This window comes from Microtus oregoni, unplaced genomic scaffold, assembly GCF_018167655.1.
Source record: "Microtus oregoni isolate MIOR12 unplaced genomic scaffold, Mior012 000220F_ref0000125, whole genome shotgun sequence".
NCBI classification, from domain to species: domain Eukaryota; kingdom Metazoa; phylum Chordata; class Mammalia; order Rodentia; family Cricetidae; genus Microtus; species Microtus oregoni.
The window spans coordinates 184,652-202,137 of NW_024544888.1; the positions used below are offsets into that span (position 1 = coordinate 184,652).

The window sequence follows — 17,486 nt, forward strand, 5'->3', positions numbered from 1 at the left end:
ACACCTTTCTGTTTTAAAGAAGCATCATGCTTGGGTTTAAGCTTCTCAAGTTCTGTGCAGAGGAATATTTGCTGAGGCCATGGTATTCTGAGGAAGAGAAGGGCACCTTCCTCTGCCCTGAGTGATAGAAGGTTTTGGGAGCAATCTCCTAAGGTCCAGGTTTGTAGCTCCTTTCATATCCTTATTTTCTTCGTTCCCAAGCGGGTCTCGTATTTCTTGGATGTAGGCAGTGATCTCTTTGCTCTGCCCTGCCAGCATCCTGCCGTTCTGCAACAGCAGTTAGCAAAGTAAACATTACTGACTCTGTTTGGCTCCTTGCTGTGACTTGAGCTGCCTGCGCATGAACCAGCAGGGACTACGGTGCATGGCACACACCCAGCTCTAGGCACCAGCTCTTCAGTCCTTACTGGAATGTGCATGGTTGCGTCATGTTTACATTAGGAATGAAAGCTCCGGCAATATGCATTTTGAGAGCTATATGCCTAGAATGCTGATTTACATCAAGATACCGCTAATACTTTTGTATTGAAATAGGCAAGAAACAGTGATTTTTGAATATTCTTACTTTATGTCTTCATCATTGTCCCAAATACCACAGAGGTACTGTCTTAATGGGGGTGAGCAGTATGGAGCCTCCACATATTCCAGGGACCTGAGTCCAGAGGGTTGATGAGTCTCAAGTGTGCAGAGTGCTTGTGTATAGTAGGTCTCCCTCACTTGTGGGGCAGTTCCAATGACTAACACTCTAACTCATCTGGGGTCAGTTAACATAGCTAATAAATAGGCAAGTGGAACTCGAACCCGGGACCTAAAGCTGGCTGGGGTGGAAGCCAGAGTTTGGGATTGATCATTCTGTAACCAGTCTCATAGGATGCAAGTGGAGAGGGGGCAGTTCCCTTAAATAAGCTGGAGATGTCACGCTTTGGGCCAGGCGCAGATCCTGAACAAGCAAAACAACAGGTGTCTCCTGTAATTTCTCTGAAAGATTTCTCAGCCAGGTCCAAGGTAAGCGCCTTTCCAGGCTCCAGGCTCTAGGCTCTGGAATTCTCGTTCCACTCAGCTGTCCTCCCTGGCCCCGCGCCCTGTGTTGACTCCATCACTGTTCATTACCTCATCGTCCACCAGGCCCAGATCTTGCCTCTCCATCTGCTGTGGGCCACCGGGCAGTGAAATCAGGTTACTTTCTGCCCATAACCGGGCAGGGCAGCTCTTTTAGAAGGGCCCACAGAGGCCCTGCTGTTCGTTTGCTGGTCCTTCGTCCTCGTTGGCAGCTGCTGGCCGGCCAGCCTTTCAGGTGCACCCTGGAGACTTGCCCAAATTCAGTTTGCCTTTCCCTTTTTCCTACTTTGTTGAGGTGATTGTTAGCATAACTCTTTTGTCCTGTTTGGGAGGAAGGGGACTGTCAGGCAGAAGGTGAGGCGATCCTACTCAACACTGTTTGCTCAGGTCTTATTTTGCGAGATCTGGTTGAGGGCATGTTCGAGCTAAAATGTGACTACATACAATCACCTTTGCCATGTCTGTGCTTAGGGGCTCTTGGGGTCCTTCTCTTCCACTTTGGAGTTACATCCTTTCTGTTTCCTCTCTGGCCTGTCCAGAGTCTCAAGTTTCCTTCCTCCCCACGGAAGACGTTTAGGCTTGCCAGGAGTGAGCTGTGTTCTGAAGGCGACCCTCTTCTGAGAGAAGCCTAGTTCCCTGCTGTCAGGTTGGGACTCTTCCTGAAAGCCTCTGCTCCAGGGAGCGGTTTGAAATTGGAGCCTGTGTTCTTCTCCACCCTGTGTGCCTCCTATTGTGTTGCAGAACAGACAGCTTTGCCTGGGACCCAGCCCTCTGAGCTGTGGGAAAGTGGTTAGTGGTTCAGGATCTAGTCAGTAGCACAAGTTCCTCATTGAGAACAGCAGCACCCCCTGAGCCTGGCGATGCTATAGGCCAGCTCTGGCTTGGAAGGGACACTAGGGCTGGGTTTGTAAATCATGTCACTTGTGCAATGGACTCAGAGCAGATTGCACCGCACATCCCAGGAGAAGAGACAAAGCAAATACAATCAAAACATGAGAATTATCACCCTTAACCTTAAGGAAGAAAATGGGAGCCAAAGAAGGAAGTGCTGAGGGTCAGTGATGCTTTAAAAAAACAAAACGATTGCTTTGAAATTACAATATAATTATCTCACTTTTCCTCCACTTCCGTTAGTCCCTCTCGTGTGTCCCCCTTGTTTTCTCTCAAATTCATGGCCTCTTTTTCCTTAGTTATTGACAGACACACACACACACACACACACACACACACACACACACACACACTTCAAAACTCTACCACATGGCCCAGCTGTAATACTCCTTGGGCTATGCCTGAAGGACGCAATATCCTTTACTTCACAGATAGTTTTTCAGCCTTGTTCTTTGCTGCTCTATTCACAATAGCAGGGGAATGGAAACAGCCTAAATGACCTTCATCTGAGGGAAGGGATGCTTCTATTTAGAGGGTCACGTTGATCCGGGAAGCCAGAACCTCCCATCTTATTAAATCCAGGCCTTGTTACAAGTTATGCCTCCTATTACCCTCCGCCGGGAGTTTGAACTTAATGCCATTTCCCCTTCAATGAGGGAAGCCTGGATAGATGGTAATTTGAATGATTAGCCTAATCTGCAGGAAGGCTGCATGTGGAATTAAGTTAAGCATGCTGTTCTGAGCAGCCTTGTCTGTCAGGCCACTTAAAGGCACCTTGGTGATTTTATGCCCAAACAGAAGCTGAGGAGGGATCACTGGCTTTTATTACTGTCTTAAAGGGTAGTTTAGTGTTTGAATTTGACAAGGGCCCCAGAGAGTTTTCATTATAGATACCATGTGTGGAGTTGGTTTCTTAAGAAAATCCCAATACAAAACATTGCCAGGACTGCTTCTGGTGACTATGGGAAATAGCTCCGATGGAAATTTGTCAAGCCATGGGCTGAGGAGAACCGGTCTGAGAGGATCTGAGAACTTGGCCCTTGTCTGTCTTTAGCTGGAGGAGGAAGCTAGGCGTGCTTATACCTGGATACGGCAACAGAGGCTTTTCTTGCTTTCTTTCGGATCTATAGAACGTGCTAGAGTCACAGGGCAGCTGTACAACCACACGGAAGGTACCTGTAGGGTTTGGGGTCTGATATTGGTCCTGGTTCAGGTTTCCTTCTCGTTCTCCTGAAGTGGTGAGATTCCCACGTGTCAAAGGGAGATGACAGTTCTCAGTGTGTTTGAGGAAGCAGACACAGGATTAAAAATTATATGTATGTATGTATATACTTCCATTGGCATGCAGAGCCTTAGTATGCTAGGCTAGCACTTTAACACTGAATTGTGTCTTTATCCCACAGGATTTGAATCGTTAAAGCAATTGCAATAAAAATGTTAACTAGAACAAATCATATATAAAGTGTTGTTACATAAAAAGGTATTTACTATTTTTCCCTAGATATCCTCTTTATCTTTTCTTTTTTAATTAATTAATTTTTTTACTTATTTTTCCATTCAAAAATTTCCACTTCCTCCCCTCCTCCCATTCCCCTCCCACTCCCCCACTCACCCTCCTCCTTCCCCCTCCAGTCTTAAGAGTGGACAGGGTACCCTGCTCTGTGGGAAGTCCAAGGCTCTCCCCCTTCTATCCAGGCCTAGGAAGGTGTGCGTCCAAACAGACTAGGATCCCAAAAAGCCAATACATGCAGTAGAAACAAGTTTCAGTGCCATTGTCAATGGCTTTTCAGTCAGCCCCTATTGTCAGCCACATTCAGAGAGTCCAGTTTGATCACATGCTCGTTCAGTCCCAGTCCAGCTGGATTTGGTGAGCTCCCATTAGATCAGGCACACTGTTTCAGTGGGTGGACCAACCTCTTGCGATCCTGACTTCCTTGCTCATCTTCTCCTTCCTTCTGCTCTTCAACTGGACCTTGGGAGCTCAGTCCAGTGCTGTGATGTGGGTCTCTGTCTCTATCTCCATCCATCGCTGGACGAAGGTTCTATGGTGATATTTGAGATATTCATCAGTGTGACTATGGGACAGTATTTACTATTTTGAGTTAATATTTTTTAATTGCTTTTATTGAGCTATATATTTTTCTCTGCTCTCCTCCCTTTCTCCTCTCCTCCCCTTCTTCCCTCTCCCATAGTCCCCACACTCTCAGTTTACTCAGGAGACCTTATCTTTTTCTACTACCCATGTAGATTAGATTCATGTATGCCTCTCCTAGGGTCCTCTTTGTGTTCTATCCTCTGGGATTGTGAATTGTCAACTTGTTTTCTTTACTTTATGTCTAAAAACTACTTATGAGTGAGTATATATTATATTTGTCTTTCTGGGTCTGGGTTACCTCACTCAAAATGATTTTCTAGATTCATCCCTTTGCCGCAAATTTCAAGATGTCATTATGTTTTTTTTTTCTCTGCTGTGTAGTACTCTTTCCTTTTCCATTTTTTAGTTGAGGGACATTTAGTTTTTTTCCAGGTTCTGGGTATGACAAACAATGCTGCTGTGAACATAGTTGAGTGCATGTTATTATGGTATGATTGAGTATTTTTTGGGTATATACTGAAAAGTGGTATTGCTGTGTTTTGAGGTAGGTTGTTTCCTAATTTGCTGAGAAATCGCCATACTTATATCCAAAGGGGCTGTACCAGTGTGCACTCCCAGAAGCGATGGAGGAGTGTTCCCTTTACCCCACATCCTCTCCATCATAAGTTGTCATCAGTGTTTTTGATCTTGGCCATTTTTACAGGTGCAAGATGTAATCTTAGCGTTGTTTTGATTTGCATTTCTCTGATGACTAAGGATGTTGAACATTTCCTTAAGCGTCATTTTAGATTCATCTGTTGAAACTTCTCTGTTTAGGCCTGTACTGCATTTTTTTTAATTGGATTATTTGTTCTTTTGATGACCAGTTTCTTGAGTTCTTTGTATATTTTGGAGATCAACCCTCTGTCTGATGTGGGGTTGGTGAAGATCTTTTCCTATTCTGTAGGCTGTCGTTTTGTCTTGTTGACCATGTTTTTTGCTTTACAGAAGCTTTTCAGTTTCTGGAGTCATATTTATTAATTGTTTCTCAGTGTATGTGCAATTGGGGTTATATTTAGGAAGTGGTCTCCTGTTGCCAATGCGTTCAAGTGTACTTCCCACTTTCCTTTCTATGAGGTTCAGTGTGGTTGGTTTTATGTTGAGGTCTTTGATCCATTTGGACTTGAGTTTTGTGCGTGGCGATAGATATGGACCTATTTTCATTCTTCTACATGTTGATTACTTTTGGTAAGACTGCCATTTTTACTGTTAATTCTGCCTACCCAAGAGCATGGGAGATCTTTCCATTTTCTGGTGTCTTCTTCAATTTCTTTCTTCATAGATTTAAAGTTCTTTTACATACAGGTCTTCCACTTGTTTGGTTAGAGTTTCTCTGAGATAATTTCTGTTATTTGTGGCTATTGTGAAGTTAACATTTCTTTCATGAAATGGTCTCAGGAACAAACCTTGCTAAGTATACACAGAAGGACTTAAAAGGTTAATAATTAGGAAGGCCAATTTAATTTCAATAATTTCTTTTTTCCTGTTTATCTTCTTAGATTTGTCTTCGGCAAAGCGGAAGTTTGCAGATTCCTTAAATGAATTTAAATTTCAGTGTATTGGAGATGCAGAAACTGATGATGAGATGTGTATAGGTAAGTCACACCCTCGTGGGAGACAGAAACATTCCAGCAAACCTTCTCTGGAGCTAGGAGGCCTGTTAGTAAGGAATCCAGTGAGCAGTGGAAGGCACAGATAGGAAGGTCAGGGTGGGGCTCCTCCTTGCATTGGCCCCACTCCCTGTTCAGTGGCAGGAGGAAGCTGGGAGTTTTGTGATGGTGTTCCTGTCCACCTTCCTTCAGTGTCCTGCCTAGCTTCGTGACACTCTCCTTTTTTTCTCTTAACCCAGACACAATGCTAAGAACCTAAGAGTGAATGCAGATGGTAAAGAGAATTGGGTCAGGGTTGCGCAGCGTTAGCTGATGGACTGAGATGAGAATGTTGCTATTTTTTACTTTTAATTTTAAACTGAATTACCACGTAAGTTGAACTTATCTCAAGTTCTGGTTTGTTTGTTTCTTTCTAAAATTTCACAGATTTGATCTGTTGGCCTTCCATTTTAGCCTGGTAACAGCTGGCTGGAGCCATGTGACTGTCACCACCTGCAGAGCAGAAACAGGACTCAGTCACTAGCTCCCTGTGTCTCCACCTCTCTCTCCTTTAAGTCCCTTACTGAGAGGTGGAGATGAGCTCCCACATAGCACCATGCTGTACTGCTTCCCTCTTTGGTGTCCCCTGCTCTCTTCCATAGGCAGCTCTGAGCACAGAACATTGGTGCAGCCAAGACTCACCACTTGCTCGGGGCTCATAGTCTGTTTTTTCTTATATTGGGTGTTTTAGTTGATGCCACAAAAGGAGGAAGAACTAAGAAGAGCTGGAGCTGGGATTGTAGCCCCAATGGTAGAGCACGTACTTAGTGTATGTGAGGGGCTGGGTTCAATGTCCAATACCAAAGCAATAACAAGAATTGGGAAAGTTAATGTTGTTCATATGATTTTGAGTCTGTTGCCAGGCAGAACACCAGGATCTGGGTATGAACAAAGACATCTGGGAAGTAGCTGAGAACATTGCCCAAGTATCCTAAAGTCCTGGGGCTACTTCACTAAGTGCCTGTTGCCTTAGTGAAAGATTCTGGCAAAGACCATCTGTGTTTGCCTGCTGTGCTGCAGGCTGCATTCTACTGCCGAGTGACTTCAGAACTCAGGGAGAAGGAACCCAGGAGATGCCAGAGATGTGGTTTCTGGTGCCCGCAGGACTATTTGTTTCGTTGTCGTGCCAAAGCAAACGTTGGATTCTGATGCAGCCCAGCAACAAAGATTGAAGAGGTTGAATCCTGGACAGGAAATCCTTCAGCTCCTTGGTGGAACTCTGCCCCCTCCAGCCTCAGGGCTGGGAGCCTGCCAGCACCTCAGCAGTCCTGGGAACTCTCAGGAATAGGCAGGTCTTTTCCTTGGAGAAATCCTCTAGCTGGTGTTCCAGGAGCAATTAACCTGCATTTCTGGGTCATCCTGTCTTTCGTGGTTAATGATTAAAAGATGAGGGAATCTGAAGACAGCAGTTGACTTTGGGCATCCGTGTGCATACGGAATTGAAATCAGTAAGTTGCTTTAAACAGCCGTCATTTTGCTTTCAGTTCATGGCTTCTTTCTTTCTCTCTTCCAGCGAGATCTTTGCAAGAATTTGCCACTGTTCTCAGGAATCTTGAAGATGAGCGGAGTCGCATGGTGAGTACCCAGGCAGTCTATATGCTTTGAGAGAGCCAAGACCCAGGTTTAAGTTGAGACTACCTCTGGAGTATTCTGAGGCTGTGAACCCTTGCAGAATTTAATATTTTCTCTGAGTGTTAAAGAATTACCAGCGCATAACTTTGGAAGAGGATTATTGTTCTCAAGATCTGAGGAGATTGTTTAGTCAGTAAGGCCCTTGCTGCATAAGCCTGAGGACCTGAGTTCAGATCCCCAGCACCCTGTAACAAACAGGACTTAGTGGTGCACCTCTGTAATCCCTAGGGTGATGGAGGAAGGTCATTGGTTAAGTAATAAAGAAACTGCTTGGCCTCATAGGTTAAAACATAGGTGGGAGGAGTAAACAGAACAGAATGCTGGGAGGAAGAGGAAGTGAGGTAAGAGGCTTCAGAGAGACGCCATAGCTCAGCTCTCCGGGGCAGATGCGATGAAGCTCCGACCCAGGATGGACGTAGGCTAGAATCTTCCTGGTAAGCGCACCTTGGGGTGCTACACACATTATTAGAAATGGGCTAGTCCAGGTGCGAGAGTTAGCCGAGAAGAGGCTAGATATAATGGGCCAAGAATATAATTTGTGTGTTGTTATTTTGGGGCATAAGCTAGCCAGGCGACCAGGAGCTGGGAGGCAGGAACACAGCCCGCAGCTCCTACAACATTAGGGTTTGCTGGCTAGTCAGTCTGTCCAAATTGGTGAGTTCTGGGTTCAGTAGAAGACTGTCTCAAAAAGTAAGGTGAAAAAGCAGGCAAATAACCGAGGAATAACATTAATGTCAACCTTTGGCACACATGCACACACACAGAAACATGTACACGCGCACACACGCATGCATGCACGTAAGCACGTACGATTTTAGGGGAGTGCTTTCGGCTTTGTTAACTTTTCGGAATCTGGCTGAAAGAGAAAGCATGTGTCCCAGTCTACTTCTCCATGTCTCATTAAACCCATCCAGTGATCATTCAGGGAAGGCATCACTGCTTCACTCTGGCCCCAGGACACCTGCCACGTAGCTGGCAGTCAGAAAATGCATCCTGGCAAAGAAACGTGGCTGCGGGAGCACCTCAGAAAGAGCCTGCAAATTCAAGAAGCCAGTGCTGACCTGTAGGTTCAGTGCTTTCAAATCAGCATCTGCTGTTGTTAGTGGGTGGGGTCCCTTTGCATTTCCCACATCCCCCAGGTAGCAGGAGGGAAGCCTGGTGAGAAGCCCCCAACAGGCTTCACACTGGCTTCCATCTGGGGTGGGGGTAGGGGCTCATCTCCAGGTAGGCAGTCCCAGAAGGATGCCAAAATTGGAGCACATTCCTTCTCTTTCTGTAACAGTTGCTGACAGCATGAGCTGTCAGGACCAAGACAGTGTACAGCCAGAGCCTGACCTGTTCTCCGTAGCTCCTGTGATAGCTGTGACGTCCCCTCTGTGTCCTCCCAGTTTTCCAGATGAAGATACTGAGGTTCACAGGGGCCACCTTTTGTCCAGGCTCTCATGGTTGATAGGTTGTGCAGTTTTGATTCAAACCCAAATTGACATTACACCAAAAGATGTGGGAATTTGCCTGGCAGAGACCCTCCCTCCTCTGACTACCGATTGCTGCTCGCTTGAGCCCAAACTGGAGCACCAGTGGCAGTGGTAGGGCCGGTGAAAGCATGAGTGTGCACATGCTAGTGCCCTAGAAAGGGACATGGTTCTTCTGAGTCTGACTCAGGGTCATGTCAACATTTGGGGGCGGCAGTATGGTCAGCAAATCACCCATGAATACCCTGCAAATTGCTGTGGCCTGCGGTAGGGGAACAATGACTGGATTATGCTTTTTTCAACTTGCCTCTGCAATTTTATTATTACTCTCTGCTGTCTGCTTCTGAGTTTCTGGCCATCACAAGCCTCTTCCCACCATGCTCACCGTGGGACAGCTTTATCATCAGTTTGGCTCAGCTCAGCGAAACTGTACCCTTTTGGAGGAGCCATGGTTGTGAGATATTTTGCTGTCCATTGTGTTTTCTGAACATGTGGTCCATTGCTCAGACTCTGCATGTACCACATGTGTCTGGACAGTCACTGTGGGCCAAGAGTGGTGTCTGTGCTCTACCGTTAGTCCGGTTCCTTCTTACTGTGCTTTGGTAGATGAGAACACAGGTCTTGTCGAGGCTGATAGTGCTAATCATACTGGGATGAGGACTGGTTGTCATGCTTCCCATGAGAGCACCAAGGACTAGCATTCTGAGTCTCCTTAGGGCTGGCATCTCAGCATGGGTACCTGCTGGGATAACTTGAGGGACTTCACAAACACCGATGTCTGGGATCAGGACCAGAGATTTGCAAAGCTCCCTGGGGATTCTCATGTGCAACTGAGGTTGAAAACCGTCAACTGGCTTTGCACACCTTTGTGAACTCTAGAAACTTGTAGTTGATTTATGGGCTAGACCTACATAAGCTAGGTAAACAATACCAGTTAGCAATAAAAATCAGGTAAGTTCAGAACTGTTACCACACTGCAGTGTTAAAATGTACTCTGTAGAAGTGGAGTGTTTCAAAATTAAGAAACACGCAAATGGGAATAAATGTGGAGAGCCACTCTTTTCTGTCCCTCACGTTGTCCAGGCAGTTCTTTACTGTGTCCACCAAGAGCCTCTGGCATTTTCTGTGTTGTTGCCGTTGTGAAGGGCATGCATATGATTTAGAGAAAATAATGCTTTGTTGAAGAGAGATTCCTGAAATAATTAGTTGAGAGAAGCGTGAGCAATGAGTAAAGATCGTAAAATATCGCGCTGCTTTTGAAAAGACTGTAGAATCTTAGAGCCGGAGCAATGCAGCCCCCTCATTTTTCTGGATTAGGAAATTAGAGTCCAGAGAATTTCAATGTTTTGTTCATGGTCACACACTTGGCAGCTTGTCCAGGGGTCACTCATTCACTCATTTGGTCATTCAGAAGTGTTTGAGTGTGCCTTTGTTTCTGACTTCTTTGTTGCTTTGGGAATACTGGGGAGTCTTTTCAGGGCTGGCGTATGTGTTGGTAGATAGTTCTGAGCCAGAAAACTACCTGTCCTCTGAGTTCTGAAAGGCTTCTGGACAGCTTGTCTGAATTATAGCTCTGGAGGTCCGGGAAGGCCTCCACAGAGAAGTGACCTTTAAACTGAGACCTTGATTATAATCTGTCCAGGAGCATCAGAGGGAAAAGCCAGAGACAAAGGGCCCAAGGTAGGACAGACTTGGTGCATTCGAGGTCTGTCAGTGTGACAGGGAATCGGAGTGTGGGAACTGATGGCTGGGTCCTGTACAATGCAGTTGGGAGGCAGCCAGTGGTCAGGAGACAGAGGTCTGGGCCCCAGTTAGTTCCCTAGGGAACCCATCAGGTATGAAAGGTCTTTTCCATAGATGTCTGAAGGTGTTTTAGATTTTTAATTGAGACTCCATGTTGATGTACTTTGCTTGGGTGAATACCGAACTTATGTCACCTGAAGCTTGAAACTTAGATGGTGTCTGTCACCAGGTACCTGCACCCTGTAGTGGTTGTCTGCCCTTTAGATTCACTTCTTCTAGAACTCAGAAGGCTGAGGTTTAGAGGACTGTAAGGCCCAGGCTGTCCTGGGCTACACAGAGACTCAGCCTCCAACAACAGCAAACTCTCCGTGGAGGAAGGTCCCATTAGGAGTTTCTGAGCGGATTCTCTTTTAAGGAGCTATTACACAATGGCACATGGACTGAGGTTTCATCTGGAGGCCAGAGGGAGCATTTGTGGAAGAGCTGCTGTGCTTCACTGCTGATCTCTGCTTTTCTTCCCCAGATTGAGAACGCCAGTGAGGTGCTCATCACGCCCTTGGAGAAGTTTCGAAAGGAGCAGATCGGGGCTGCCAGGGTGAGGATTTTGCACACTTTGTTCTTGCCCTTTAGGATGGAGTCTAAAGACAGCTGCACCTCCTCCAGTTCTAGCTCAGCTCCTGAAGTGCAGGCTGCCTGTGGACACCATCAGCAGCCATCCCAGTGTTTTGTTGTCTGATCATTGGGTGCTAATTCATAAACCACTCAAGGTAGAGGTGTTGCCTCTTTGTGCTAGGTGGCCGTGTGTTTGGACGGTGGACTGACTGGTCGGCCTACTCATTTTTGTGTCATTGTGAGTGGGGTGGGGAGAACCAAAACCTCATTAAAGCTTTGGGGACACAGAGACTTCTTATAAGCCTCATTAAACAAAGATTTTTACTTATTGTGTGTGCACATACATGTGTTTGTGTGTATTTGTGTGTCTGCATGCACACACACATGCACACACGTGTGCACACGCAGATGCCAAGAGCTCATGTGAAAGTCTGAGACCATCATCAGGTCAGTGATGCGCACTTATTAACAGTTGATCTGTCTTGCCGGCTCTCAGCTCATTTTTCGTTATCTGTAGAAATGAGCCTGCCTTTGTTAGATCATTTTCAATTCTTCAAGAGAAACTGAAAATTCAGAGACTTATGAGAAATTTCCAGTGGGTAAATATTTTAAGAACACACATATTCTTAATCTAGGTCAGACTCAACTGCATGCATGCTTTAGCCCAGAGGTCACCATTTGTGACTGACCTTGAGGCATTGAGACCAAACAGCTAATTCATTCATTCATTCATTTTCTTTCTAATTTAAATTTTTATTGAAAATAGATTTTTTTATACATTATAGTCTGACATGGTTTTTTCCCTTCCCCAACTCCTATCAGATTTTCTCTATATCTCCACCCACCCAAATTATGACTTTTTTCCTCTTTTAAAAAACAAATAGATAAGCAATAAAAAAGCAAAATAACTTCCCCTAAAACCGAAAACAAACCAGAATAGGACAAAACAAACAGGAGAAGAAGAAAAAAAGCCAAAGAAGCACAAGAAACACACACACACACACACACACACACACACACACACACACACACGTAGAAATTTCATAAAAACTCAAAATCAGAAACCGTATTATATCAACAACTTATAAGGTTAAAAAAATGATGCGACAAGGCATCATGAGACAAAAGCCTCCAGAAGGACCATTGCACTTCTTTTGTGCTGTCCATCACTGCTCTGCACCGCCCTGACCTTACGTGTGGTTTGTATACCCAGGAAGTTTGTTGGAGAAAACTAATTTTTGTAATGTGTTACTAGAAGAGGGCCCAGGGAAGCCTGTTCCCTTGTCTGGAGTTGAGTCACTAACTAAACTAGCCGAGTGTTAAAGGCCCCTGCAGGGGAGATGTGTTCATCCGAATGGTAGCAAGAGGCTCTGTCCCATATTTTCCCGACATTCTAGAGTGGTGAATGAATTCAAACACAGCCCCTTGAACCATCCACGGGGGGCTGGGGGAGATTGAGGCAATTCCATCCTTTCTGTAGGTTTTACTTTGAAAACTGTCCTGGAGAAGTCTTGTACGAGTGAGCTTTGCCTCCCTGCCTTCCAGCTGCTTTTTAGAAATGGACATGCCTACTGAAAAGGATAATGCTTGGTTAAAGCTTCCAGGGGATGCTTAGCCTTACTTTGAAGGGAAGACCATGGAAGGATTTTTCTCCTAGTTTACAGCAGATTTGTAACCATTTAAGTTTACATTTAGGAAGAAAGAAATTGCTTCTGTTTCAGAGATGCGTCTTCTACTAAGACTCCTGTCTACCACCACCTCTCTGTAATATCTGAGACTATATGGCTAGCAATTCTCTCAGTGGTCCAGGAAGTCACCTGCTTTTGCATGGCCGGGGCCTGTATGTTCCTGTGTTCAGACACCTACCACAGAGGGTTATGACCTGCCTGTCATCTTTACAGTAGCTGCTTCTAATGGAAAGCATAGACACCCTCCCACTCTGGCCCTCCCCTGTATTGTTTTGGGAGTTACCATAGTTACTAGGGAGGAGCAATACAGCTCCCTCTGCATTTACTACAGAGATCCTGTGACAGGATCATCACCTTTGCCTACAGGTGGGATGTGTGTCACTGCTTTAAGCTTACCCCAGGCAAATCGTTAATGATTTTAATTTTGGTATTTGAGGTGATTTCTCATCCCTCCTTCTTTGTCATTTCTTGTTTTCTTTCCCAGTGTATCCCCCTCTCAACCCACCCCTACATTCATATCCTAGTAGTATGTGAATTTGAGAGAACACCTACAAAGCTTAAAGGCAACCCAGGGAGGCGCCTCAGAGACACCCAAGGAGCCAGCAGGGCTCTTCGCCTGTTTTGGGTGGTCCAGAGCTTGTTCCTGAATTCTGTGTATTTGATGCTAAAATTATTTTTTCCCCTCCTGCCTCTCTTCTCTGCTGCTGCTTTGGTTGCCATAACAACCTGTTGCACAGGGGTCCAGGAAGGGGAGTTTGTCTTAGATTCTTTTTGTTGTTGCTGTTGGGATCAAATGCTTCAGACAAAGGAGCTTAAGGAAGAAAGGGTTCATTTCAGCTCTCAGTTCCAGGAGACAGTGCGTCATGAGTCACAATGGGAAGGGCTTGAGGCTACTGATCACATCACCAGCCAAGGGACAGAGCAATGCTGCCTGCTTCTCCTTGGGTCCTCTCTCCATACAATGCAGGATCCTAGTCTGACTGCTACCTTGCCCAGTGGGAGTCCCCCCCCCCCCCCCCCCCCCGCAGTTCACGCAGTCAAGATAATCCCCCATAGGTATATTGAAGCCTGTCCCAGGTGATTCCAGATTTTGTCAAGTTGACAATTAGCGCTAACCATAGCAGGATCTTTGGGTATTCTTGTGCTAGAGGCCACTCAGGAATAAAGTGTGACCCCCAGATCCTGTCGTAACTGTGGCCCTAAGTCTATATTTTGGCTTTTTCTACACAGGAGGCAGAGTGGCAGTGCTGTGCTTTGCAGTGAAAGCAGAATAGGCACCTGAGAGTAGCAGGTAGGAGTGGGTCTAGAGCGAGGCTGCGTGTTCCAGACTTACCGTATGCAGCTTTAGAAGTGGAGGCTTCTGAAGCTCCACGTCCCTGTTTCCTCATCTTTAAAAGGGGACAATAAAACTTTTCCCCATAGAGTGCTTAAGAATAAATGAGTGAACCCATAGGAGGCACTTGAGATAGTATGTGTCCTATGGCTGTTTGAACAGAAGGACAGTGCTTGTAATTTAGTCATTCATCTGGGGTTATGACATTAGGTCACACAGATCATTAAGAGTATATGAGAAGGGCTGAAGAGATGGCTCAGTGGATAAGTGTGCATTTTGCTTTTGCAGATGACCTGAGTTTCATTCTAGGACCCATATTGGGCTGCCTATAATTCAGAGTATCTGGTGCCCTCCTATAAGGGCACATATTCACATGTATAAACACACACACACACACACACACACACACACACACACACACACACCCCACACCACACAGAGTTAAAAATTAAAAAAAAAAAACACCACAAAATATATATGTGAGAGCCCAACACTATACTCTGTAGTTGGGATTAGTGGATGACAATCAGATATGGTTGCCCTGGCTGAGAGGAGAGCATTAGACATAAGGCTATAAACAATGCCTGGTTCCAAACTGTGGTATGTGCTTCGGGAGGGTTGCCTTCATCCAGCTGACACTTGCAAGGCAAATGTTGCATTTGATGAAAAGGAAGTGGTTGCAGATGGCAAGTACCTTATCAGCATCGGCACCACCTCCGCTGTCACTGTTCCCACCATTCCTGTCACCATCAGCAGTAAGAGTAGCAGCAGCGGCCCCCACTCCCACCAGCATTATCGCCACCATTGCTCCAGTTAGCACCATTTCCACATGCCCCGAGTGTCAGTTGCCGGGATAAGGCACCATGGCAAAAAGCAACTTGAGGAGGAAAGGGCTTGATTACCTTCTACTTCAGGGGATATCACCAAGGAAAGTCAGGGCAGGAACTCAAGGCAGGAACCTGGAGGCAGGAACTGAAACAGAAGCCGTGGAAGAACACTGCTTACTGGCTTGCTCCTCATGGCTTGCTCTCCTTGCTTTCTTTAGCACCTAGGACTGCCAGTTCAGGAGTGGCAGCGCCCCCTACAGTGACTAGGCCTTTCACATCAATCATCGATCAATAAAATGTTCTCCAGCCTAATATGGTGGGGGCATTTTATCAGTTGAGTTTCTCTTTTCAGTTGTATCAAGTTGATATAAAATTTTCCGGCACAGCCATTGTCATCTCTACCATCATTGCCACCACTGCTGCCACCATTATCACAAACACCACCACCATATGGTGACAGTGACTGCTTCCACCAGCACCATCAGTCTGCTACCTGTACTCCCAGTGGCCTCTGTCACCACCGTTACCACACCACCGTTACCACTGGCACCACAGCTATCGCCCCCTCACCAGTATTCCCATCCCTGGAATATACTGCGTGCTGTCCATGCGGCAGTCACTTTGCTAAGCGCTCTCTGTGGTTCAACTCATTTAATCCAAGTAACGCTGTGAAGAGCGAGTGTTCTTGTTTTATCACAGAGTTGTGAGCTGCATGATGGAACCTGAGCAATGATCTCATCTAGTCAGCCTGTGTTTGTAGAGGAGCAAGTTGGGTCTTAGAAGGTGATGGTGGTAAATGAGGCTGGAGAGAGAGCTTAACTGTTAAGAGGCCGTATATGTGCTCTCTGAGGGCCCAAGATCAGTTCCCAGCACCCACAACAGTCTGTAACTCCGGTTCCAGGGCATTCAGCATCTACCTTCTGGCTTCTGAGGGCACCCATACTCACTTGCACATACCCCTACCTAGACACACAGAGATGCACCCCATAAAACACAGTATCTTTTAAAGACTAAAAGGAGAAAGCTACTAACTGAGTGCCAGCAACCATCTCTGCTTGCTTCACTGACTCTGGATGCAGTGTGACCAACTGCTGTGGATGCTTAGAACCATGACTTACCGTGGGATGGACTGTACCCCGGAACTGACTTTCTGTGGGGTGGACTGAACCCCGGAACTGACTTTCTGTGGGATAGACTGTACCCCAGAACTGACTTACCGTGGCATGGACTGTACCCTGGAACTGATTTCTGTGGGATGGACTGTACCCCGGAACTGACTTACTGTGGAATGGACTGTACCCCGGAACTGACTTACCATGGGATCGACTGTATCCTGGAACTGAGCCAGACGAAACCCTTTCTTCCTGAAGTTGTGTTTGTCAGTGTTGTGTGGTAGCGTTAGACAAGGCACCGGCAAACTGCGTTAAGTTTCCCGCAGAGGCCTTGGTGCTGTCTCAGCATGGGGCTTTTCTTTCCCTCTTTCAGCTCCTTTCTCTGATTGTGGCAGTCCAGTGACCATAGACTCTGGAGGCTCCAGTCCCCTAAAAGTTAGAAAATGCCAGTGACTCATGCCCTCTGGCCTTTCCTAACCTTCGGCCTGTGGCCCTGCCTGGCCGTAGGGTACTCTGTGGGGTTGCCGGCCACCAGGCTAGTGAGAGTGGATTTGTGTGATGTGAGCATTGAGTGGGGTTGGAATCCAGCTCCGGGCTTATGATTTAAAGTAGAGGAGTTGCTTGTCTGGGCCTTTCTCAGACTTGGAGGCGAATGCCTCTGTGAGCCTTTCCTTGACTCATGCTTGCTTGCTTCGTGGTGTGAGTATAGAGGATTCTAAGGCACAATTCTTCAGATTGTAGGAATGGGTTCACGCCAGCTAAGTGTGTATATGATCATTTCTGCTCTCTGCGAGGCTTAGGAGCTTGATAGGACTTCTTGGCTCAGAGTGTTCTGCCCTAGGATGCCCCTAGCATTGCTGGCTGCCTGTTCTGGGCACCTCCCCTCTGCCTCCTCAGGTGTTCACCAGGTCTCAGTTTTCATCTCTCCCCACTGAGGCCTCTCCTAAGAACCCTCTGTTCTTTTTTTCTTTTTTTTAAACCTCTTACAGTAGTCTGTAATTATATTACTTATTTGTTTCCTGGTTAATTGTGTTTCTCTTCCCACTAGAATGTTCCCATCATGAGAGGAGGAGTCACTGCCCAAAGTAGATCCTAGGACAGAGTGATCGCTAGTCCTGAGTTTGTGAGATGAATAGAGACGCCTTCCTTATCTAGCTGGAAACGCCTTTATTTCACAGTCTTTAGAGCTGCACAGAGTATCTCATTTGGGCGCCAGATGAGTCAAAAGCAGGCTGACACACTGGGGTTGTGCACCCCAGCATTCGTGCTAGACTTGAGCAGCTTCCCAGCCCCGCCCACAGCGGTGCGGAGGGCAAAGAGACCGACTGCCTGTG

At 46.3% G+C, this 17,486-nt stretch overlaps 1 protein-coding gene across 1 annotated transcript in view; it reads left to right on the plus strand.

The window, feature by feature from the left end:
• LOC121445596 (rho GTPase-activating protein 26-like) overlaps positions 1-17,486 on the plus strand; it is a gene marked incomplete at its 3' end in the record, with an annotated part of 152,582 nt that overhangs the window by 101,489 nt on the left and 33,607 nt on the right. Inside the window, exons 2-4 of the mRNA XM_041647741.1 lie at positions 5,584-5,679; positions 7,247-7,308; positions 11,104-11,175. Of these exons, the coding sequence (XP_041503675.1) occupies positions 5,584-5,679; positions 7,247-7,308; positions 11,104-11,175 (230 nt within the window). The remainder of the gene's footprint in view (positions 1-5,583; positions 5,680-7,246; positions 7,309-11,103; positions 11,176-17,486) is intronic.